At 35.2% G+C, this 25,758-nt stretch overlaps 1 protein-coding gene across 4 annotated transcripts in view; it reads right to left on the reverse strand.

Moving 5' to 3' along the window:
* triob (trio Rho guanine nucleotide exchange factor b) overlaps positions 1-25,758 on the reverse strand; it is a 317,404-nt gene that overhangs the window by 107,484 nt on the left and 184,162 nt on the right. For all 4 annotated transcript variants that reach the window (XM_028817964.2, XM_028817963.2, XM_028817965.2 and 1 more), the window contains exons 13-22: positions 18,941-19,110; positions 18,227-18,401; positions 16,804-16,999; positions 13,594-13,760; positions 12,253-12,372; positions 6,712-6,903; positions 5,586-5,735; positions 4,650-4,764; positions 3,073-3,188; positions 946-1,068 (exon numbers count right to left, since the gene is read on the reverse strand). In XM_028817964.2, coding sequence (XP_028673797.1) covers positions 946-1,068; positions 3,073-3,188; positions 4,650-4,764; positions 5,586-5,735; positions 6,712-6,903; positions 12,253-12,372; positions 13,594-13,760; positions 16,804-16,999; positions 18,227-18,401; positions 18,941-19,110 — 1,524 coding nt within the window. The remainder of the gene's footprint in view (positions 1-945; positions 1,069-3,072; positions 3,189-4,649; positions 4,765-5,585; positions 5,736-6,711; positions 6,904-12,252; positions 12,373-13,593; positions 13,761-16,803; positions 17,000-18,226; positions 18,402-18,940; positions 19,111-25,758) is intronic.

A 25,758-nucleotide genomic window follows, 5' to 3' on the forward strand; every position in this document is an offset into this window, starting at 1 on the left:
CTGAAGTGCAAATAAATTTTATCTAGCAACTTCTATTTTTTAACTTACGGATGAAACAAGCTAGTTTTCACCTGGATGAATGTGTAGCAGCCATCACTAACAATGAGGGATGGTATTGCACACCGCAGACTTTATCAGCATTTTCAATTATTTTGTGCTTTCATGCATGTGTGTCTATGAATGTAACCGGCATCACATGCTGTTGGACAGTAAGCTCAGTCACAGGTAAGTGGCTCTGTCAGCAGCTGACCAAGATGCAAAACTGAGGTATAAATGACAGAAGGAATAGAACTTGCGTGGAGCATGAGGGCCACCTGTAAACTAAATTGAGGAAAAAACATAAAAGCCTACAAAGTGTTTAGCTATACATCCTATTTTACAGATTCCCAAATCAGTGCCTCACAAATTTCCATTCATCAAGGATGGTTTTAAAATTACATACTGTAGACGCTGGGCTGTATGGTAATATAGTGTCAATATACTGAAGTCAGCATTTATGGCTATTTATTATAATGATAGGCGCATAAAATTGTCATTTCACAAAGCGTTTGATGTGTACAGAAGTTCAATAGATATATTATGTATTAAGTGAATTAGGCTGCATATTCATTCTGGTATAACAGTTTAAGCATAAAGCCTTTAATTATGCAAGTGTACAATTGGGAAAATGCAGGTTTTTGCTGGTTAGGCTACGCCTAAGATGATGATGATAATGCATATAGCGTTTTTCTCACTACTCAAAGTGATGTTGTATATGAAAAACCATGTGCACCTACATAAGTTATGATTATGCTGTGCAAATGAGGTCTTCAAACACAAGACATAAAAACTGATACTGAATAAAAATAAATTCTAAAAATTCTGAAAGGTCAAAAAATATTCCTGACCACCAAAACTGATCCAAAACGTTTTGAGATGCTACATGTAGAACACTCATTTTATTACCTTTGCAGTTATCTGAAATTCTTCATGCTCTTTGAGAAGCTCTTGCGTGTGATGTATACTAGAACCTGTAGAGGTGTGAGTGGATAAATAAAACTCTCCGGTGTCATGGATCCACTCCAAAGCCTAGAAACAGATCCAACATGCCAGGGTAAACACATCTAAAATATACATATATATATTTAAAAAAAAAACACACTACAGAAAAACCTTATGTTACAATTTTATGTATGATCTTTTAAATTACTGATGGGCTTAAGAATATAAAAAGACTCCCATTTTGTTGCCCAGAATACACTATTTAGCTTATAAAGGATAAATCAAGAAAAAAAATATATTAAAACCATGCAAAAGCCATGAGTACAGATGTACTAAAAACATCAAAATTTAACACGTACACCATCTAACATACGTTTTAAGTTTAAAATCATGTCAGAAAATTGCACATTTCACACATACACACACACATATATATGTATATACTGTATAAATAATGAGAGAGAGATATTGGACAGATATAGTCTACTCTTCAGCACAGTCAGTACCAATGCCTAAGAAGGATATAATTGGTGCTGGAATAAATGTTTTTACTCAATTACTGTCTTTGCCAACATATGCCAGGAAATGTTATTTTGGCTATTTTTTCAAAAGCATCTTAAAACATATGATTTTATTATACTTTGCTTATGGAAAATTCCCTTTTGCTCTAAAACAGAAATACTGATATACTGTATTCACAGATTTTCTGGACTAAACCTCTAGTTCTGTCTAATTTTCTGTCTCATTAATTTTCTTTTAAAATCTTTTATTTGAAGTTAACTAAAGCAATCAGGCAAGACACCTGGTTTCTCCTTGATTGGTATTATCATTTTCAGCAAACATGCCTCAAGCAGCATATTAACCTATGTGCCTATGCAATTAAAGTGTCAAAAATAGAGTCAAAATGACAGTCTTTATATATTTATACTAGCTGTTTGCAGAGAAAAAACAACCCAATGACACCCTAGCAGTTTTACTATATTCGCGAACTTGGAGAGGTGTCAGCTAACTCTTAATTACCCAGTGGAGAGGACGTGGACCCATCTGTGCTTGCTACCCCACTGGCTTTCGTAAGACGACACTGGTAATACCATATCACAGCTGTATCAAAGGAATATGAGTCCTATTAATCTTTGTCTTAAGAAAATAACTCCAGACAGACAAATATTTTAGTGAAAACTTCAAGCCTTGCCCTTCGTTGCTAAGGTGTTTCATTTGCACATTGTTGAACATCGTTGTTGTGCGGCTGCGTTAGCTGAACATAGGTTTTTCATAGTAAGAAGTGAGGTGCATGCAAGTGCTGAAAAAATTTAAAAGTGCATGCATGCGCCATCTAGTGATTGTGGTTGAGCAGAGCGGACTGCACCATACACACACACAGGTCTTTTGTTTATACATGTCTAATCACAATTTTGATTCAATTTATGATTAACATACAACTCTAGTATGGAACATACTAATAATAACAACAACAACATTTATTTCTATAGCACATTTTCATACAAACAATGTAGCTCAAAAGTTCTTTACATGATGGAGAAAAAAGACAAAATAAATAATTAAAATAAGGGAACACTAATTAACATAGAATAAAAGTAAGGTCCGATGGCCAGGGAGGACAGAAAAAACCAAATAAAACTACAGATGGCTGGAGAAAAAATAAAATCTGCGGTGGTTCCAGGCCACGGGACAACCCAGCCCCCACTAGGCATTCTACTTCACATAAATGACCTCAATCAGTCCTCAATGTATTCAGGGTTCTCATGCAAGAATTTGATGATGATGGTCATATGTACTTCTGGCCGTTAATCCATCAATGTAAGGACAACTAAGAATCTTCAAACTAAAAAGGAATCCACCGCAAACAAACTTGGCAAAATGAAATTACATCTTTTTTAACATAAGTATTTCACTTGAATAGCCATGGAGCAATGTAAAATGTTTATTGTTTAGAAACTATAACTATATAGGAAATCAAAATTTACTTTAAATAATGCAATTTCCATGAAAAGCCTTTCAGATTTCATATATTCATTATTCTTATTCATGGCCCTAGTCAGGTAAATATGGCACAAACTCCCTGACACCAACCTGTTTAGCACTGCGTTCAAATACAACATACTGTTGACACTGGTCTAGACGCCTTTTCCTCATGGTCCAGAAGTGAAGGACACGATTCTCTCTCTGCAGCAGCTCATTTAAGATGTCTGCAAAATACATAAAAAGTACTATCAATTCACATCACATTGAGGTTAGATCTACTTAATTTTTAAAAATACAGTATATCTTGAACTCAAATCCCAGGCCAGACATGGTCTTTGTTGACAACATGCAGATTTCAAGTCTGTATTTTTCTTCTACTCTGGCTTTCTTCCAACGACCTAAAGATGTGTGTGTGTGTGTTTTAGGTTAACTGGCAACAATAAACTGACCTAATATGAGTGAAGCTGATTCTAGCCTTAACATTCAATGCTGCCAAGTTAGACAACCGCTACTGTGTATGTAGGTTAAGTGGTTTCTAATAAAAATGGGTGGTGGATCGATGGGCAATAATAAAAATGTTCTAAACCTTAATAGAAAACTGCAAAGCATCTAACAAGAGTTAATGCATGGCCTACCTAGACAAATATAGAAACAAGTTCTTGTAGAGTCTTGCTCTATCTATCTAAAACAAATTAATTCACATACAGGGGACATAATGAATATATATATATATATATATATATATATATATATATATATATATATACACACACATACTAGTCATTTAGCCCATTACAATAACGGGCACTAGAACAGTAGTGCATAAACATTAGTAGGAACAGTCTATATTAAATGGCAAGGGACCGTGTATTGTGCGTCTTTAATTTTCTTTGACAGTAATACTGTCTTGTATGTCCATAATATACCTTTAATTTTCTCTGGCGGTAATACAGGCGTGCGCGTCGGTAATATGCCTTTAATCTCCTCTGACAGTAATACTGGCTTGTATGTGGCTGTAATATGCGTCACTATATTGTGTACCTTTAATTTCCTCTCGCAGTAATACTGGTTTGTATTTCCGTAAAACGCCTGTAACTTTCTCTGACAGTAATACCGCGCATCGCACCGTGCCCCGCGCATATGCACTTCACCAGAAGACACACACAGGGATTTTATTTAAGAGGATATATATATACACATTCTGTATATGCAAAAATCAGAAATTCTACCAGCATATACCGTACATGTCAAGATCATTTTTAGCAAATCAAATATAACACACAAACATTTACAAACTGTTTATTATTATGTAAATATATTACTGTCAATAATCTAGAGAATATCCTGGCATAACTGTGTATGTAGACATATGTGAGAGAGAATGGGGAAACTGCTTTGTGCTTACAGTGTTAGGCTACAAATTCTGTGGAACCTGAAAAGCTGACTGAGCAGGATTGAAACTAGATAAATATAAATAAAAAACGGGTATCCCCATAATGAAAATAGCCCCAAAGCAAAACCAGTCTGTCTCTTTACCCAATGATGCAAATTAAAATTGCACAAGCTAAGTGCTTAAGCAAATTATACAATAAGGAAGACATTTTAATACACCATAACATAGCTTAGAATTATTACAGTGGTACGTGTCAATACAGGTTGAATAATGCATTTGGTCATATACATACTTTTAACTTGTTGCTCAGGTGCTTTGACATGAGTTAACATTCCTGGCATATTCACACTGTTTCTGTGAAGGTACTTCAAGAACACATCAGCATTCCTTCTGGCCAAAGTACAAGCCTAAGAAAGATTTAAATCGGACATTGTACAAAGCTCTTAAACATGTTATCAGGAGTACTTTAATAGAACTGTCTATATTAAAGGCAAAGAAAACTTCTGCACCAATGTAAAGTTTGCTGGTTACAAGAGGATTTTAAACTAACATGAATGTGCGAGTTTATCTCAAATAGGACTTTAAGTATCATTTATATTAATTAGAAAAACATTCAAAAAAGAGTAGAAAACTATCCATTTTTCCTCTCCATTAACTTACTTTTAAAGTATGCAATTCTTGTGTCTCATTTCAAATATTACACTGCTTATTACCAATGATTAATGATTTAAACTTCAATTGTATTTATTAGGGGACAGTTATAAAAAAAGAAAAAAAACTGATACCCCCACATTTCAAAAGGTGTGTACACAATACCATTGATTTAATGGCAAGAACAACAGACTTCACCTACTGCATAAGTAAAACGTAGAGCTTAACGTGTTGTGGGGTATACCAGTACTAAGGAGTACCAAATTGCTTTACACTACTTTAATTGAGAGAGAGAGAGAGAGAGAGAGAGAAAGGTATGCCAATGGATAGTGGTAGGAACAAGCACACTTGCTGACGTCTCGGTTCCGCTGACAGCCCAGGACTAGAGACAGAATTACAGAAATGCACTGGAGTTCAAAAGGCAACTAGTAGCAAGAAGACTTAACATGTTAATTTAGCAATACCTGGAAGCTACTAGAATGAGCAGGGAATGGAAAAAAATTGCATAACCTCTTGGAGCAGATTCTTCCAAGGGCTAATTCTGAAAAGAGTGATATTTTTGGCCAAAGAAACTTACTTTAAGGAAGGCTTCCTTTTGTTCAAGGTGCTTACTGATCATCGGTGTAACATGGTCAGACTCACAGTTAGGGCCTAGTTTGTCAGCCCCTCCACACCAATCTTCCTCTCGTTTATACTCTTGCTCCAAACTTTCCAATACACTGCACACCTAAACAAACAGAACACATGATTAGTTGAACAGCTTTTTGTTATTTTAGCAAACATGTTATAAACACAAAAAATTCACTGCTAAAAAAACCATTCGGAATATCATATTATATACTAAAAGAAGAAGCAGTTTAATGGTGCATTTATAAATCCATAATAATTCCAGGACTAGAGTATTCATTAATTTAAGTACATAAACAATAGTGTAATTACCACAACCTATGTGTCCCATTATATTTACTGAGTTGAGGTATTATGCAGTAATGAACAAAAAAGGTACAATTATTTATACCTCCTTTCTGTAATGTAAACTCATGTTGGTTAATCAGGGGTACACAGTGTGTTGGTTAAGGACTGAATTTGGAGCTTTGTGTGTTACAGTCCAGTTCCCAACCCACTAATCCACAGTGTGTGAATATGAAAGATCTATAATACTGCTGTCTGGAACATGGTATTATTTGTTCCTGTATACAACAGATTTATATTTGCAGTTTTAAAAGTAGATGAACAAAAATGTATACTTTTAAAAACACCTTAATTCATATAGTATTCAAGTTTCATCAGAACAGATTATAAAGTATATATTTTTTGCAATCTACTGAAAATTCATTTAACATGTTGATCTGGAAACTTTTTTTTTTTATTAACAGTGGCTGGAGTGCCAACCCTGAAGTTCTCCCTGCAAGTTGGAGGACCTGCTTGCAAGGCTGGATACAGGTTAACATCGTAACCAGGACAAAGCAACTGCAGGTTAAGGGCCTTGCTCAATGGCCTAACAGATTAGAGTTAATTCTGGTGTTTACAGGTTTCAAAGCACAAAATGTTTGCTGGCATCTGTCTAGCTGTATACACAATATACTGTATGTAGAATCAATAAACATATTTAAGAAACTGCACCTTATATTGTAAATTTGATTATGATGCTGTGGTTAATTAGCAACTTCATAATAAAAAGAAAATCTATGGTAAATCCTTACCTGTTCTGATGTCTTGTAGAAGGCAACTGAGGCATTGACTAGTTTGAGACGGTCCTCCATCTTTAACATGAGCTGTTGCCAATGAGAGGCAACTTTTTCAGCACAATCTCTGATCATGTCCATATCATAGTGATTTGCCTGAAGCATGGCTTCCGCTTTCTGCTGTACCTGCAGGGCACTCTGATGGGTTTTCTGAAGGGAAAAAGAATTTGAAAAGGCAAAGTGAATATTTAAAATTAAAAATGCATTCTAAAATTTGGAAACCAAGATCAGTCATTACAAAAGTAACAAGTTAAAGAAACATACACTAAAAATAACATAAATAATACCAAATTACGAAAAGACCAAAAGTCTGAGTATATATATTACAGGTAAAAATAAAGATATAATCTAGCTCAGAGTGGCTAGATTAAAGGTGTCAATACAGAATCAAATTGCTTGTTTCACTACATTTTTAGAGATGCAAGAAAATACAATCTCTGCAGAGTAAAACTTGAAACATTTCTGAAAGTTATAATGCAATTATAAAATAAAATATGATAGCTACCCTAATGCATGATTTATGCAAAAGCTCTTCAAATGTCTAACTTTAACTGTTTATTGCTTTTATAATTTACAATGATTTTCTAAAACTTGAATAGTTGACCATGTGCCAGCACATATATCAAATGTTCCAAGGAATATTATGACTTGGGATTCCACATCAGTAAAATTATAGATGTAAAAATGCAACAAGAAATTAGTCTTGAGTTTCAAGTTAAGATTAGTATTTTGCAATAGGAAAAAGTAAGGCTTATTGATCTCTAATTACTGAGCCCCATTAAGCCTCCATTCTTTGTGAACGAAGGCAAGATTTCAGCTGCTTCTTCTAAATGACACAATTTCTGGAATGAGAATACTAATTAATGTAAGTCTTGAACTTCCTTAAGTATTACTGGTAGAATCCCATAAAGCTCATGGGTTTTGTTCATACTCAATACGACTACAGTACTGAAGTTTCTAAAGTATAATCGAATCTTCTACCTTAAAAACTGAAAATACCAAGCTTACTTTGACATCCTCTAAATACATTCCACTTTGCCACTTTACTACCTGCTTGTTAATGCAAACAGCCTTCTCTTCCAATCCACAAATCCTCCAAAAAACAAGGGAGTGACCCATCTGTGATATGGAAAAGATTTTGTACACAGACAAGACAAAGATGAAGCTTTTTAACCAAAGCTTAAAGAAATGTGTGGTGTAAATAAAACATTGCCTACTACTGTTAGCATTATGCTGTGGGGCTACTTTTAATATCTAGGTAATAGGGATCTGGTAAAAATACAAGAACAGGTGGCAGATACAGGCAGGTTCATGCTTACTTGTTTGGCTTACGCCTTTATCCAAGGCTACTTACAATATCTGAGACACAAATGGTTACGTGTCTTTAGTCTTTCCAACTGGAGCATAGGGAGGTGAAGTGCTCATGGATGCTCATGGTCATACAGTGTCTGTAGCTGGATTTGAACCCACAACCTTAAGGTTTGAAGTTCAAACTCTTAACCACTATACCACACTGTCTACAAATACTATAAGAGAACATGTTTGAACCTGTTAAAAGAGTGAAGCTTGGGTCAATGTTCATCTTTCTGCACAAAAAATCCCAAACACAAGGCCAAAGTAACCTTGGACTGGATCAGGAACAAAAAAAGTATTATATCCAACAGTGGACAAGTCAAACCCTTGCTCTCAATCTCTAACATTAAGCAAAGTAACAAGCAAAAGTTAAAAGCTGCAGTGCCAAAAAAGTTGGGACGCTGTGTAAAATGTAAATAAAAATAGAATGCAACCATTTGCAAATCTCATAAACCATTTTTTTACTATTTCATGAAAAATATTATATATGGCAGCAATAGGTCTCAAAAAGTTGGAACAGGGCAACAAAAGGTTGGAAAAGTAAGTGGTGCTAAAAAAAACAGCTGGAGGAATGTTGTGCAGCAAATTAGGTTAATTGGCAAGAGGTCACTAACACGAATGGGTACAGAAAGAGCATCTTAGGGAGGCAGTCTCTCTCAAAAGTAAAGATGGGCAAGGTTAAACAATCTGCAAAAAAACGTCAACAAATTGCGGAACAATTTCAGAATAATGTTCCTCATCATAAGAAGACTTTGAATATCTCATTACCTACAATACATAATACCATCAAAAGACTGCGAGAATCTGGAGTAATCTGTGAGTAGGTGACAGTACCTAACATCAGTATTGGATGCCCATGATCTTCGGGCCCTCAAACGGCACTGCATTACAAACAGGCCTGATTCTGTCACGGAAATCACTCCATGGGTTTAGGAACACTTCCAGAAATCACTGTCTGTGAACACAGTTTGCCGTGCCATCCACAAATGCTGGTTAAAGCTCAATCATGCAAGGAAGAAGCCATATGTGTCTTATCTGGGTCAAAGCTCATTTAACAGTAGAATACTTGAAGCTTACGATTTTTTTTTTGTTGTCCCTAACCTCCTTAAATTTTCCTGACAAACACTTTCATGAAATAAGCACTTCACAAAAAGGTGCAACAAAACAAGTGTGCTTTTATTCAAGAAAAAAAACGAAGAAAACAAAACTGCTCAACTGACATGTCGGTACAAAGCAAAAGACTTTGCCTTCTTTATTTACACAGATCGTTGTAGACACAAAACACACGTGAAATGTACATATTTCACATCATGATATTTCATTACCTATATAATTCCTTACAAAAGCATCACTACATGAACACTTCGACACAGCCTTCAGCTGTGAGGATTGCAGCACGGTGATGCCTTCATCTGACTAAGTGGGGAGTAGGGTTGGTGTGCCAGGATGCGTTCTGCTAAACCACACACTTGAAAACAAAAGCAGGCTATTAGCACAGCCATAAGGAGCTAGGAGCTTCTTGGTATATGTCAGGAAAACTTAAGGTGGACAGGGACAGGAAAAAAATCGTAAGATTCAGAGATTCTAGTCTTAAAAAAGGACTGAGGTAAAGTGGAAAACTGCTCTGTGGTCAGACGAATCAAAATGTGAAATTCTTTTTGGAAAGCATGGATGCTGTGCACTCTGGACTAAAGAGTACAGCGGCCATCCAGCTTATCAGTGCTCAGTTCAAAAGCCTGCATCTCTGATCATATGGAGGTGCATTAGTGCCTATTGAATTGGACGCATGCACATTTGGAAAGACACCATCAATGCTCAAAAGTATATACAAGTTTCAGAGCAACATATGCTCCCATCCAGACATTTTTTCAGGGAAATCCTTGCATACTTCAGCAAGACAATGCTAAAACACATACTACATCTATTACAACAGCTTGGCTTCACAGCAGAAGAATCTGGGTGCTGAACTGACCTGCCTACATTTCAGACCTTTCCCCAATTGAAAACATCTGGCTCATCATGAAGCAAAAAATACAATAATGACAATCCAGGACTGTTGAGCAGCTAGAATCCTGTATCAGACAAGAATGGGATAACATTCCTCTCCCAAAAGTCCAACAACTTGTCTCCTCAGTTCCCAGATGTTTACAGACTGTTGGTAAAAGTAGAAGGGGCTACACAGTGGTAAACAGGGCCCTGTCCCAACTTTTTTGAGACGTGTTGATGCCATCAAATTCAAAATTACCTTGCTACTTTCTTAAAATAGTACATTTTCTCTGTTTAAACATTTTACATGTTTTCTATGTTCTATTGTGAATAAAATATAGGCTTATGAGATTGACAAATCATTGCATTCTGTTTTTATTTATATTGTTACACGGTATCCCTACTTTTTTGGAATTGGGGTTGTACATCAGTCATAAAGAACAAAACTTTAATTAGGATTTATCATTCAATATTATTAGAGAACCAGTCAAGAGTCTGAATACTTTTGCAAGATAATGTACACAATAAAGACTTCTCTATTTATAAATTACTGTTGCTTAGAATTAAATAGAATCTCAATATGAATAGCACACTGTGGAAAGTGCTAAATGCAAGTGTCAAGAATATGATATGGTACAATAAGCATGACTCAGAATTTCATGGCCACATTGTTTTTTTATGGTCATACACATTTGGAGCATCAATGAATGGGAGCTTTGGGAATGACAGTCCATGAGGAGACTCTTTTGAGCTCATGCACTTGAAAGTTATGAATACTTGACATTTAATTGAATTAAACCAAGTTAATTCTGAAAGACTCCTTATCAGATAAACAACAAATGATTGTTTTGAAAAACATTTTAAAAAGCTGTAAAGAGAAAAATGTTTTATTGTTGAAAATGCAGGATATTGTTACAGAAAGATTTTATAATTCAAATCTGTTCAGATTTCAAATGTCCATAACAAGAGTTCCCTGTGTGCATTTTTCAGATTTTTAAGACTTGACTGTAAATCTACTCAAAATATCGATGTAGTTTAAAAACAAAAACAGTTTAGAAACAAACCAAAAAAACTAAAACAATACCATGTTTGGTAACAAAATGTAATATTCAGTACACTCGTGCATCAATCAAGAACTGTTTCACCACATAAAACATATCAATTATCATTGAACGTTCACTTAGTCTGTTGTTTGCCAACTGCTCTGTTTAATCACAGCTGATATTTTATTGATAGTAGATTAATGATGCATTTATCTTTTTCCATACTTGTGGCCATGTCTGCCTAACATCTCCTTATTCGTTTCAGCTAAACCTGGTTAATGTTGTTAATTAGATATACTACTTGCATAACATAAAAAAGCTACAAAGAAAAATTAATTCACATTTCAAAACTGAAATCAGGAATAAATTAAGAATTAAAAATCAATCATTCAAAATCCTGTATTAAATAAAATCTAGCAAAGACTACCATTTTAAATAAATATTATAGGCTGAGTAAGAGCCTATAACATACTGTTCCATCAAATTTTTGGCCCAGTCTCACATGTTTATAAACCCACTCACAGTACAATACTGGACATTGCAGTTTCATGACTAAATGTTATGTTAAAACTTTAGCATTTTAGACTGACTGTAAAGTAACTGTTTTCAATTGACTTTGAAAAAGCATGAAATCAACATCAGTGTTATAGGCACTCTTCTCCACTGTAAATTCTCTTCAATCATTTTTTTTCAAAACCTCATTTGAACATATGAAAGCTCTTCCCACTGTTTAAATTTCTTTCTTTTGATTTGTCTCATTCTAATTAAATTACCTTAAATTGTATTTTGCTATCTTATTACACTGAAAACTGCCTTGAGATGAACAACATTTATATAAGCACCATATAAATGCTCATCTTTTTGTATGTATATATAAATATATACATACAAATATATTAAAGGATTGGAATAACTAAGAGCTAAATTCACTTTTCTAGTTTCTGTGGAAAACTTAGATTAAAAACAAACACACGAAGGATGAACAATAGCTGTATCTCTAAGTATCAATTGAGAATTAACAGCTAAACATAGTAGAATACATTACAATTTGCAATTATTTGCATTACACTTTTATAAAGACAGTAAATAAAGTTAATACAAGCAGAACTTCACATACCTCAATGGCATGCTGGAACTGTTCATGCTCTCTCTGCAGTTGTTCAGCTTCTTGTAGAGAGCTGGCAGTGATAAGCCCAGCATTCAACATTGACTCTCCATTTCGAATCCACCCCAAAACCTATAGCAATCAATAAAAAAGTACAATGAAATGACATCTTCTACAATTTATTTTTTAGATAGATAGATAGATAGATAGATAGATAGATAGATAGATAGATAGATAGATAGATAGATAGATAGATAGATAGATAGATAGATAGATAGATAGATAGATAGATAGATATGAAAGGCACTATATGATAGATAGATAGATAGATAGATAGATAGATAGATAGATAGATAGATAGATAGATAGATAGATAGATAGATAGATAGATAGATAGATAGATAGATAGATAGATAGATAGATAGGGGGAGGAATGATCTCCTCAGTCTATCAGTGGAGCCGACAGTGTGAAAAATGTGATCAAAATGTAATGCCATCGTAATTTCATTGATAATGAGCGTAATGCAGCAATGAATATGCACCTTGTTTTATTAATTGTTTTAACTATTAAAAAAGAAATGCATAAAAAAAAGAAAAACTTAAGTAAGAGGTTGACAAGTCAGATGTGAACTTCTCCAGTTCACTCACCAATGCCAAGAGACACAGACTTAAAATATGGCTACTTAATATTAGTTAACTTGTTAGTTAAATCAGCTAACTAATAAAATTAAGTACACTGGTAAAGCCTTGTTTATCTAAAAAGAATTACCAGTTTATACAACATTACATATTAAGTACAAAACTATCCATCCTAAAAAAAAATCTGCTTGATTAGAAAATCACTTCAACAAATGGATAGAAGGTGTGTATGTTCTGTTATAATCTGTTGACATTAAAGCTTGGCGTAAAATGAATGCATTAATTATTAATTACACAAAGCATTTTTTTTAAATAACAGTTTAAAAACATTACTTCGCTAACAATTCATTCGGTTATTGGACTCACTTAATTACATTTTATGATGGCATTAAATTTGTACTTATTTCAGCTTTAATAGGCACAAGATAGCAATTAATTCTGGACTGGTTCCTAGTTCACTGTTGGGTAGACATGCATAAATACCCATACCGGGAAACTTCTTTAGGTATGCAAAAAGTACAACGTGGGGAATATGCCAACTGTATACCAACAGTGATTGGGAAGCAATTAGTTAGAATAACCTATGATATACATTTTTGTATACTATTTTAAAATATACAACTACTAATCTTTAGCATTATCAGAATACTCAGTGTTTAAAGCTTTTTTTTAAACTGTCTAGTTCAAACTAACATGGAACACTAAATAATTGACCTGTTTAACTTCAGCCTGTAGATGGCGCAGTTGTACACACTGCTCCAGATGTCGTCTATGCTGCTCTGCTGCTACATCCAGCTCTTGCTGTTTCTCATGAAGGAATTCCAGCAAATCCTGGACACGAGTTGCCATGTCAACATCTCTGTCACAAAGAAGCTCCACACCTAGGATTCAAAATAATAAAAAAAATACGTATATCATTAAATCAATGTTATTCTAATAATAAAGCAAATATATTTTAATTAGCACTGTAAATCATAAGACCTATTACAACATGTTCGTCAAAAACTGTACTGCACTGAACACTGACAATACACATCGCAAACAGCCGGCAATTGTAACAGACTCAATGAAAAATGTCCATTTGACTGCTTTATGACCCACCTATTATTATCCTAACTTATTATGTTTAATTGATTCCCTCACTGAAGACAGTGGTGCACTTTCCATCTTCAGAATCCCTGATGTATAAATACACATTTTTCCATTTTATGTTCAAAACTCCACATTTACTTACATTACAATCTCTTTGCTAAATATCCAGTTAAATATAAATTCTGTCAAATTTAAATAAATTTTGTTATCACTGAATCATCTGCAAAACCATCTAAATCAGGGTCACATATACATTTATGTGGTATCAAATTTACATTTAAATAATTTGTTACATGGAGAATGTTTGGCAGCCCTGAGAAATTTACCTGACTTGCGCGCACACACACGCACACACACAGCTTGCATACAATACATAACCTACAGCACTTCAGTGTGTGCATACTTAAATGAACGTTGTTCAGTTAATTTGTGTAACATACCAAATATAAACCGAGTTACTTCATTGACTAAACAGTTATGCTGAACTAAGATTTGTAATTGGGGCTTGCTTCTGTTGTTATTGGGCACAGACATCAATTTATTTAATTGATTACCTGTGACAATAACTGTCAGTACAATTAGTTATCTACAAGTTTAATAAAAAAAAATCGACACTTTCAAGATTTAACTTTAATTTTGCTTTTTCTTTTCAAATCTACATTCATCTACTAGTCGAATATGATATTAATGTATAACTTAAAAATGTATTGTAAAAAGTCAAGCAGAATAAAATTCTTAAATGTATTCTTGTATTTTGTAAAACTAAAGATAAACTCAGCATCTCCATCTCCAGGCAGAAATACACTGTTTCAGAAGAAGTTTCAATGTCACACTTCTTAAACACAACCAGTTTTTGACCTTAGCACATCTACTGTCATTGACACAGGTATGCTTTGAGGGGTCTTGCATTTTGCCTACTGTCTCTGTGTAGTCATTTTATTAGAGGTTTACAAATTCCCATTACCATTTCAGATTTCTGGATTTTATTAACTTTGTCTTTTCTAAACAATGTGCTTGTAATATGCTGAAAATCTGTCCTCCTAATTACTGTCAAAAAATTAATTGGAGTCTGGGGATCCAATGGATTGAGCCTGACACCTTTCAGGGACTCAGCAAACTGGTCAACCTCTACATGGACCGCAACCTGCTGAAAAGCGTCAGTGGAAGGCATCTTTAGAGGTCATTTAAGGCCAAGTTTATACTTCACACGACGTCTGCAGGCGCTACTGCTAGGAGTGTATGGTTTATACGTACTTTATGTAAATCTGGAGGATTCCACCAGGTTGCAGTGCAAGATATCACACATGAGTAAACAACGTTCAGCTTCTCCGTGCTGTGAATTGCTCAAAACATCCATTAAATTCAGGACAACTTGTCAAAATATCTCTGAAAAGGATGGATGTTTAATAATTACATCTATCAATCTAAGGACGCGCCCATTCCAGCAAGCACTGGGTATGAGGCAGAAACAATCCCTGGACAGGGCATCACCTTACTGCAAGGTGAATACAAGCACACACATACACTAGCGTCACTTTAGCATCGCCAAATCTCAAACCTGCATGTCCTCGGAAGGAAACCGGAGCACACTGTGGAAACCCACCAGGAAAACATGCAAACTCCAAACAGGGAACGCCAGGGATGTGTCTCTCTGTGAGGCAGCAGCACCACAGCTCTGCCACTGTGCCGCCCCCAACATGTGCAATTATTAACAGTATTCATTATTTAAATAAAGATGTTAACTATTTATCTGTGGAATGTAATATACATACTTTAATGCATTTCATCATGAGCATGATATCAAGTATAAATCTAAGGATTCTAAAATGTGCATAGAGCTGGAATATCATATATTTAATGTGTTTTGGGTGGCAATTGCTGCCCCAGAACACACAGTGATTACAAGCTGGGTCGGTTTTAAGATGACATTTTTCGAAAGTCTACTTTAATGACAAAATAAACTACAAGATTTCCACTTTAATCATAAAATAGACCTTTTCACTGTGCCCCTAAATTTTTTTCTCTGTGGCTCAAATATGCTTCTGTACATTCTGATGCTATTGTGAAAGTTGAAAGAAAAAAACAAAAAAACAAAAAGATGGCACAGACAATGGTATGCGAGACCTTTAAAATGTATTGTGTCATTACGTTGGGGATTATGCGATGCTTGAAAAGCACCACAAATACATGCCAGAATCTTGCTTCACCTCATCAAACCATTCATCAAACATGAACACACACTGATCTTATAGGATCCGCAAAGAGGCTTGTTGTCACATGTTGATAGTAAGTAGAGACTCTGACGTCATGTTCCAATTTGAACACAGTGCATCCCCCGATTTTTTGGTGGTACTACGACTCGCTCACGTGTTAAATTAATTTGTGAGGACATGCTCAGAGGACTCGTCAAATGAACACTGAGAACATATGGCATCCATGATGTGTGTGCATACACGTTCTGCGCATTAAGTTTAAACCGGCCCTAAGACTAGCTAAATTTTAAAACAGAGTTCCTTCCATTTCTATAAAACAGTACACATTTCTTCCAGAGTGTACTAAAACCTATGATCTCTTACAGCCAAACTGGTAGTTTATTCCAAGTGTGCTTAACAAAGTGTTTCATAAATTTGTTTTCCCATGTGGCACTTCATTTGAACAAACAGCAGTAATTTCAATCAATGACTATATCAAAAACTGTAAAGTTACAAATATTTCGTAGAATGACTTCACGCCTTTCAGTTGATTATTATATCTAATTTCTGGCAATAAACTTAAATAGCTCAGTTTTGAAGAATATATTAAAATATTAATAGCTGAAATAGTAGTGTATACCTGATGCCTGCACTTCATTTACATACTGTAACAGTTCCTGTCCTTGATGGATGACATCAAAGGTTAGATTATTCATTGTCAGGGCTTTATCTGCATGGTGCTGAAGTCTTTGTTCTGCCAGAGTGAGGTCTTCAGTGTCAAAGTCATTCATCTGTTGGGACAACTCATCATTCCATGACTCCAGGTCTGAAATTATCTGCAATAACAAATTAGTGAAATGTTAGAAGTAAAAAGAATTCAGCCTATCCAGCTAGACTGGGGAGCTAAAGGTTCTTCTCATATATCATTCATTTGGTTTTGAAAAGGTGTTCTGGTGTCCACTTTAACTACATCACTTTGTAGCTAGACCCAGACTGCTGAAGCACTTTTCATTATTGCTGCCTAGTTAACTTCTTCAATACACTTGCCTTTAATGTCCACTAGGTGTCCTCAAGTACATGTTTCCCATCCATCCATTATCCAACCCGCTATATCCTAACTACAGGGTCACGGGGGACTGCTGGAGCCAGTCCCAGCCAACACAGGGTGCAAGGCAGGAAACAAACCCCGGGCAGGACGCCAGCCCACCACAGAGTACATGTGTTAGAATTTGCAAAAATCAGGTTATTGTTAGTGATGCCTTTAAATAAGTTTGAAAATTTTCAAGACAAATCTATTTCGTCACCATAATTGTATATGTTAATTTTCCCATATGAAATTGTATTCTAAAGTGAAGTGTTTTTATAAATCTAAAAAAAATAAAAAACAAGCAGAAACACCTAGCCTGTTCTTGTGTTTTATAATAGAAGTAAAGGGACACGTGAAAATCAAACTTTTGTTTCTTCCGCTCTTCTGAATTCTTTATATTGGAATGTCAAAGTGTTCATACAAATAAATTACTTTATTGTTGACTTGTACTTAATTTAATCGATTGTATTAGCTTCTGTTTACTTGTGTAGATTCTTCAAAATTGTTTCTTTGTAATTAGCCATATTGAAAGATTCTATACTTATTACTCTGAGCTGCTCTCTGTTTAGAAAAATACTTTTTAATGATTCAGTCTATGATGGGTGATATTTAGACTCCTCAAGTAATACAAGAGAACCAAAGGCTATCCTATGCAACCACTTCCATTTTTCATTACATACCTCCTAATGAAGTACAATGCGGCTGGACACAGAGAAAAACTTTCAAGAGAACAAATCAAATTCCAAGGTAATATCTAATAAATTGTTCTGCTGTTAGTGGTAATTTGAAGAAAAAAATTAAAGTGAATCTTTGCCACTGATGAGATTACTGCTTGGCCAATTGTCATACCTGGTCTTGCACATACACATTATTATATTACACAAGTCCTTCCAAATACAAGTATACAAAACCAATGATTCAGAAAACATAGGAACAATTAAAAATAAAGAAACCAAAACACAGAGTGAATACTTACATCAATAGCATCCCGTTCAAAGATTCTCAGCTGCAGAAAAAGCTCCAATTTAATCTTGCGCTCTTGAAAGAGCTCTTCCATCTGGGCTTGGGCGTCATCCAGCTGTTGTAATACACTTTCAATGTGATTGATAGAGCTGTTATGAGGAGTCTTGTTGCTAGAGATTGCAGAGTCCCTAAAATTTTAGAAATACAATTTATTCAATTAAAAACTGCTTCACCCCATACTTAACTTAAAAAAAAAAAAAAAACAGGAAAAGGCAATTTTTATCACTGGTGCAAACAACATATTCGCTGCAAAAAATGAGGATTTCACCGATCAACACTAATAGAAGTGATGCATTAAGGATGAACTATTTCTGAAAAATCTCCACATTATTACAAACTTAAAAACACAGTATTGCGTTTATTTTTCTTCTACTTTTAACTAAATTTTACCATAAATAATGCTGACGGATACCACTGCTAAGAAAACCAGCAATATAAAACCGAGCCATGAGTATTTGATATTAAGTAGGGATGCAAGACAAAAGAAACATGAATGACCTCAACCTCATTTTTTTTACATCACAATTCACAGGGAAAGAGAATGAAAAATTATTGATGAAAACATTGAACCCAAAATGATCTATTATAGTAGGACACTACAGAATTTGTGGATTGTCTTCTAATCGGTCAATTAAAAAAAAACAAGACAAAAGCAAAAAAGAATTACCTCAGTTGCTGAATAAGGTCTTCTCCTTCCTTAATGACATTAACTGTAACTTGAAGAGTGGTTTGCTGCTGCTGCCCAAAACGCTTTATTAGGTCCTGCACTGCTTCAACAGACTCTGCATACACATCATCCAACAGCTCCTTCTGCAGTTCTTCCAGCCATGTCCACAGCTACAAGCAAAATATTCAAATATGACAATTCATGGCAAAAACACAGGGACTTTACTTCTCTTTTTCTAAATAAAAGTAGCCACATCGCACTAAGTCAGTTTAAGAAATAACCGACATACAATATAATGAATGTTTTAAAGAAACATATATATATATATATATATATATAAATACATAAAATTAATTCTGACTTTACACATTTTACACATAGAACTATTTAATATTACTAACACCAAAAATGAAGGAACAGTTTAAAGAATTCGCCTTATCATTAACCTAAAAAAGTTAAAATTACATTTTGCAACGCATGTGTAAAAGGTTAAAAATAAATAGCTGGTTAAGAAGACATTCAAATCTTTAGCAATCAAGATGAATTCAAAATACACAAGAGCAGCTATTAAGCAGAAGTGAATTTAATGTTTCAGAAAAAGGACAAAAAGAGAGAAAACAGTTTCATGTTAACGTGATCTATACATCAAAAGCACGTCTGTTGAATTACCTGGAATTTTTTTTTTTTTTTTTTGCTACATTATGCTACTACCGCTGTTTAAAATGTTGTGAACTGCTGATGATCCATTCTATTCCAATGAACAGCAAATTCTCAAGGCCTCTTAATCCAATTCAGTGTCACAGGGAGCTGGAGTCTACTCTGGCAACATAAGCCACAAGGAAGGAAGCAATCCTGGATGGGACACCAGTCTGCCACAAGCGTCACTCATCCATACAAGGCCAATTTAGAATTGCCAATAAGCCTAACACACATAGTGCATGGTGCATTAAGTTTTTGACTTGCTCTAACAAATAATAGAAAACTAAATAGATGATTTATTATTAATACTTATTTTACTGACAAGCACTAACTTCTGAAGTCTTGTAGTCTTATAAAAACACAACTAAAAGTTCACTCAAGTTTATTTCAGTAAAATACATAATAAATGCCATATCTCAGTGTAAATAGCAATTGCAAAATATATTTCTTACTCTCCATCAATGCCATTCATAGACAACCTTTGTGGCCTTGGAACACAGCTTTATCAGTTTACATTCAGTGATGACCCTTAATTAGCAACAGTTTTAATGTAAACTAACCAACATTTCTGCACTGAACTGCACATATTAACAAACAGCAATACATACTTCACATAACAATATACATAATAGATACAATACTCAGTGTATTTGTCCAAAAAAAAACTTGACACATGGTTTAATAATGAACCAAATTTAGTGCCCATGTGTCATTTTAATAGGCAACCTGGGTTTGCCTAATTTTCACAAATTTGTCTGAAATCAGAGATAACTGAAGAGAGCAGAGAAAAGAATATGTTTAAGTTTATTGGTAGCTGACTCGTGTAAGATTCTGGCACACATATCCATTGCAAAAGGCAAGACAAGCTGTTCTGCAATTGTGTAAGCTTTCTTATATTTGTCAAATCAATGTACCCAAGACCATGCTGGCTTGTTGAGCAAACACTCTATTTTGTCATGCATCAAGAGTTTTATTTTCTCCATTTAAAAAAGCAGAATGATTTGCTGCTGTAGGTAGCCTGCTTTGTTTCGAAATGTCTTAATAGCTTGGAAGGCTTTGTGTAGTACCATACCACAGATAACACACAACAGACATTTCATGCCATGCTTCATGATAAAAATGAATCTATACTTCAGAAAATATATGTTGTAGGTTCTTTTAACATTCCTGGTTGGTACAGGTTTTTGGGATGAATCTTGTGAAGCTGACATGGAATTGGAATAGTTTAGAGTAGGTGATGCTATAGGACAATTAAAGACCTTGTCCATGTTCTTTCGCTTTCTTAATGAAGCATGTGGTGTGGCGTATTTGTAATCTGCTCATAACTGGACTTAAGTCAGTTTTTTCAACTTTTCAGTATAAAGGAGAAAAATATCCCGTACACTGGATATAGAACTGAAATCTACAATCAGCAGCCACCTAAAAACATTAAAGCAACTGCTGATTTTATTGTTTTTCTTTTGTAATCATGACCCATGTGTCCAATGACCCATGAGTTGAGAAACACTGCACTAAACTATCCCATCAAAAGATGGCAATATGTTTACACTGCAGTTGTAAGGTAGGGACTGCCACAGAAATCATGTCTTGACATAGGGTCAGGTTTAAGTTACTTATTTACTTATTCATTCATTTATTTATTTATGACGTAATCAAAATGGAATGGTCAGGCCTAAGGAAAGCTTAACAGATCTTTATTAATTCTAATATTACAAGGTGCACTGGGACAATACGTACCAACAAACTCTGAAATACAGCTATAAGCATGTAGAGTGTTTGTGCCAAACCAGACAATTTACATTTTTTTCATTAAAGAGAAAGATGACTCTTCAGGCTCTAAGTTACCTTTTCAATAGTATTTCTGCATGTTCAAATTACACAATGCTACAAAATAATTAGTTGCATTTGTGTTTTACTTTAGCTATATTTTAAAAGCCCTGATTGAAGAGCCTATGTTAATATGCAACAAGGAAAGGTTAAAAGGCTTTTAGCATGCTGAAAAGAAGGTAAGAGACAGTAATGACTACTGCATGTAGCCTTCATCAGGTGTATGAATGTACATATACTTCACGGCTTGTTTTTTTTTTTACCTAAAGCTGCATTTAATTTATTGAAAAATAATGTACACACAGAAAAGATTTTGTAAAGTAAGCTTCAGGAATGCAAAAAAAAATTTCTAATAAAAATGAAATATTAAGGGTAATACTAATTCTATAAAAATATAGTAATTAATACTGTAAAAAAATAAAGAAATTATGTTAACATTTTGGTTAGAAAGATAAGTTTATAATTTAGGCAACAAATATTGCAATTAAAGTAATAGAGGAAGTCAAAGCAGTCAGGGTGGATTATATAGGCTCTAAATGAAAAGGGTTAACATTGTAGAGATTAGCTGCATAAATTACCTGCAACCAGCTTCTCTAAATCTAATATATAAAACAGAAAAATCCTTCCAAGACATATTAAGCTGAATGCAGCAAGCACATGATGATACAGAAGAGGTGTTGCAGTAGTACTTAAAACATACATAGAATATTAATGCTTTAATATTCTACTGATAAATCTATACAACAAGGTAATGAAAAATATCTCGGAAAAAGCACACCTTGTAAGTCAGTGTACCTCGGCATGATTCGGACTGGCTAAAACAAATTTTAGACTCAGAGCTACAAGGTTTTCTTTGTTAAATGCAATGTTACAAGAGATGTGACCAAAAAGAAGATGGCACAATGACAGGGTGCATATTTTACTTTAACAAATTGAAATAATGCAGCACAATTGCAGTACAAATGTTGTGTCTTCTGAGTAATGCACAAAACAGCCTGAACCAACTTAAAAAAAAGACTTAACATACATTTAATTTCACATAATTACTCAAATACAAATTCACCCTGCAATAAGTGGTATATAAATCCTGTAAATGTACAGGGAACACTTGAAATAAAAGCAAGTTATAATTATTACCTGATATATTAAGAGAGTGGATCCACAAATGTCCAGGATCTATCTTTTAAAATAATTAGAATGGCACTATTTCACCATTTGTTTCGGAAAGGAAATGATGTGCTGGGTGTACTGTATCAAAGGGGAAATGGTGACTCGCATGAAAAAAGAAAAACAACCTTTGTAGTTTCTCTGCTTGTTGTCCACGACAGTCACAGCTAGAGAAAGTCTGCATTGCAAGCTGGAAGGTTTGGCTGGACTCGCCAGACTCCACCTTCAAAAAAATCAGGAAAGCTCATCGTCCCGTATGACAAGATGTGTGCTGTCAGGGAAATGACCTTTCTGAGTTAATAAACCAGCTGCACAGCTGCCTCCTGTGCCAAATATAAGAAAATGGTTGCTTTCACAAGGGATGGAATATTTTGGCATACATTTTAATAAGATAATTCTCCCACCCTAATAATTATGTTGCTACTTCTTTACCTTGGTAAAAACACAAATAAAAATAAGGCTGCTAAAGAAACACATTAAAATTATTTCCACAAAATTAATGTATAGAACAAAACACTTTACAACATACCACAGAACATCACGTGCTCTTTAACAACGTTATTTGATTAATCTTCTAATTTTAAAATTACTAAAGACGGAGCTTTCAGTTTTGGAAAGATGGTGATGAAACTCATCCATTATTTGCAGTATTAAAGCAAAGTATGAAGAATTCCAAGTCCTTCACTATTTAACTAAAACATAACTAAAACATCTTTCTGTTTATTCATATTTATTTCGGTCTACAAACACTTATTTCTGAGTGAGCAGCGTTAGGGGGAAAAAAATATATATTTACACTTCATACCTTTTTTCTACATTTACTTCTAAGAATCATTTATTTATTATGGTAGTTTTATTATCAAGTAACAGAAGGCGAGCTACAGGAGTAAAATTACTTATTTAACTTTCAGGAAGTCTGTTAGCATTCTCAGCGGATATGACATCTCCAATGTAGTAGATAAAACTTTTATCATTATTACTTCTTGTATGGAGCACGAACATGGTCTAAAAAAATTCTCTCTACAAAACTTCACCAACATACTCCGACTTTCACCTGACATATTACTGCTGGTGTGTTGCAGTTTTACAGGATGTACAAGCAGAAGCTACAGGCAAATACCAGAAGAGAACACATATTGCGCACAGAAGGCTCAAAGCAACAAGAAATAAATATGAGAATGCCTTTCTTATAGTTTCCCCAACACTTTTCAACACAGATTACTATATTTTATTACAGTGGGAATACAAAATAAAGGATTGTAGAAAATAAATTTGAAAATGAAAGAAGAACATTCAGTCCATCAGGCTTGTTTCTACATTTTATATTCCCCGCCCCTGTAAATGACGACAGCAGGAGGTTGTTGCTGACACTTCTGCAGGACTGTTAAAAATAGGCCAGAAGGAATACCTGGGGAGTTCTTAGCAGATGATCCAATGGGTTTTACAGGGCTATAGCCAGCCTAGAAGTAGTTCAGAGGAGACCAGATGTAACCTCAGAAGTACTCCTGGGATTCAAATCCATATTACTAACCGAGAATGGTAAACCGGATGGCATGGACACAGGTACACGACGATGGGACCATGACACGTACTGCGCAGACGCGCGGCTCACAAACCGCAAGCGAAGTCGTATCCACCGCGAACGAAGGAGTCACGGCCCAAAAACGAAAGAGCTCAACTGACGTGAATGAGAAATGAAGCAACAACGCGCCCATAGCTAACAACTAATGACACAGCCACACAAAGAAGAGGATTCTGTGCTGCAGCCCAGATTCAAACGGAAGAGGCTAAGGTGGCCCCACAGGTCCACAATGAAAGTACGGAAGGCGCAGGCATCACCGCCATATTGTGAGTGGCACTACTGCGGAATGAAGTTAGGAATAATGTGCTGCTTGGGATTGTACAAACCGCTGAACGCTTTACACTGAATTCAAACACAATACAGCTCAACGATACAAACACGAGCCCACCTGGATAAGATCAATGAACGCAGGCGCCTACAACGCGCGTCTGAAACTGCGGAAGCAAAGCAGGGACGGGTTCAAAACAAACGAACTCGACTGACGGATATACAAACACGAGCCCGCCTGGATAAAATCAATGAACGCAGGCGCCTACAACGCGCGTCTGAAATGCCGCAAGGAAAGCGGGCACAGCTCCAAGACGAACGAGCTCGACTAATGTATTTCAGGATACCCAACGCCGGGGGTAGGCGAGCGAAGCGAGCAGGGGGCAGAGCCCCCCTTGTTTAATAATAAATGAATGGAGAGTAGATGGGAGTTTAACTGGTAGGAAGAGAAATTGGAAGAGGTATGAAAGGTACTTTTATTTTGCCTTATTCTCTCATTTGTTTTACTTTATTCCTTCAAAGTTCGGTGACCTTTTTTTTACCGTCGCTGTTAACTATAATACAAACTTTCTTTCCTTTATTTTTAGCTATTTTGGCATTTTTCGAGTTTGGGGACAGCAAGAAGTACTGTTAGGGGTTAACTCATTAAAAGTAGTGTGCATTATATGGTGATATTTCTTTTTAAAGTAACAAGAAACACAATGCAATACAGTCTGGGTACGCCTAGATCTGCAATTCCAAAATCCAAAACTTGTTAAGTGTCAACATGACACAACCTATGCGATTTTCTTTGTTTTGATTTTTTTATATATAAACACTGCTCAGTAAGATATGAAGAACACGTGCACAGATTCCAGCAGAATTTATTAATTCTGAGCGCTAAGGGGGTTGGGGACCCATAAAGCATAGAGCGTCACAAAGTTATGACACATGATCGACAAAAGCGGGATTAGTTTGTCCCCCTTGAAGCCAGGACAGAAGACTGATGACTGTGCAAACAAGTAAAAAGAACTGAAAAGAAGTTATACATATGCATTTAATCTTGAATGTCCTGAGGAGTAAATTTGTCTCTTTCTGACCCTAAACTGGGGAGATTAATGATTATCACAGCACCACTGGATACAAGACAAGGAACAATCCAGTGGGCTTTAGCAGCCAGGAGACGTGATCGTAGTGCTCTTAAAATGCTAGGTTTGAGGCCAACCCCACACTCTGCTGTTCTCGTGAGTAACTTTTATAGCCGGCTTCTCCAGGTAATCCCACCATCTCAGACAGG

The sequence above is a fragment of the Erpetoichthys calabaricus genome, chromosome 13, assembly GCF_900747795.2.
Source record: "Erpetoichthys calabaricus chromosome 13, fErpCal1.3, whole genome shotgun sequence".
NCBI classification, from domain to species: Eukaryota; Metazoa; Chordata; class Cladistia; order Polypteriformes; family Polypteridae; genus Erpetoichthys; species Erpetoichthys calabaricus.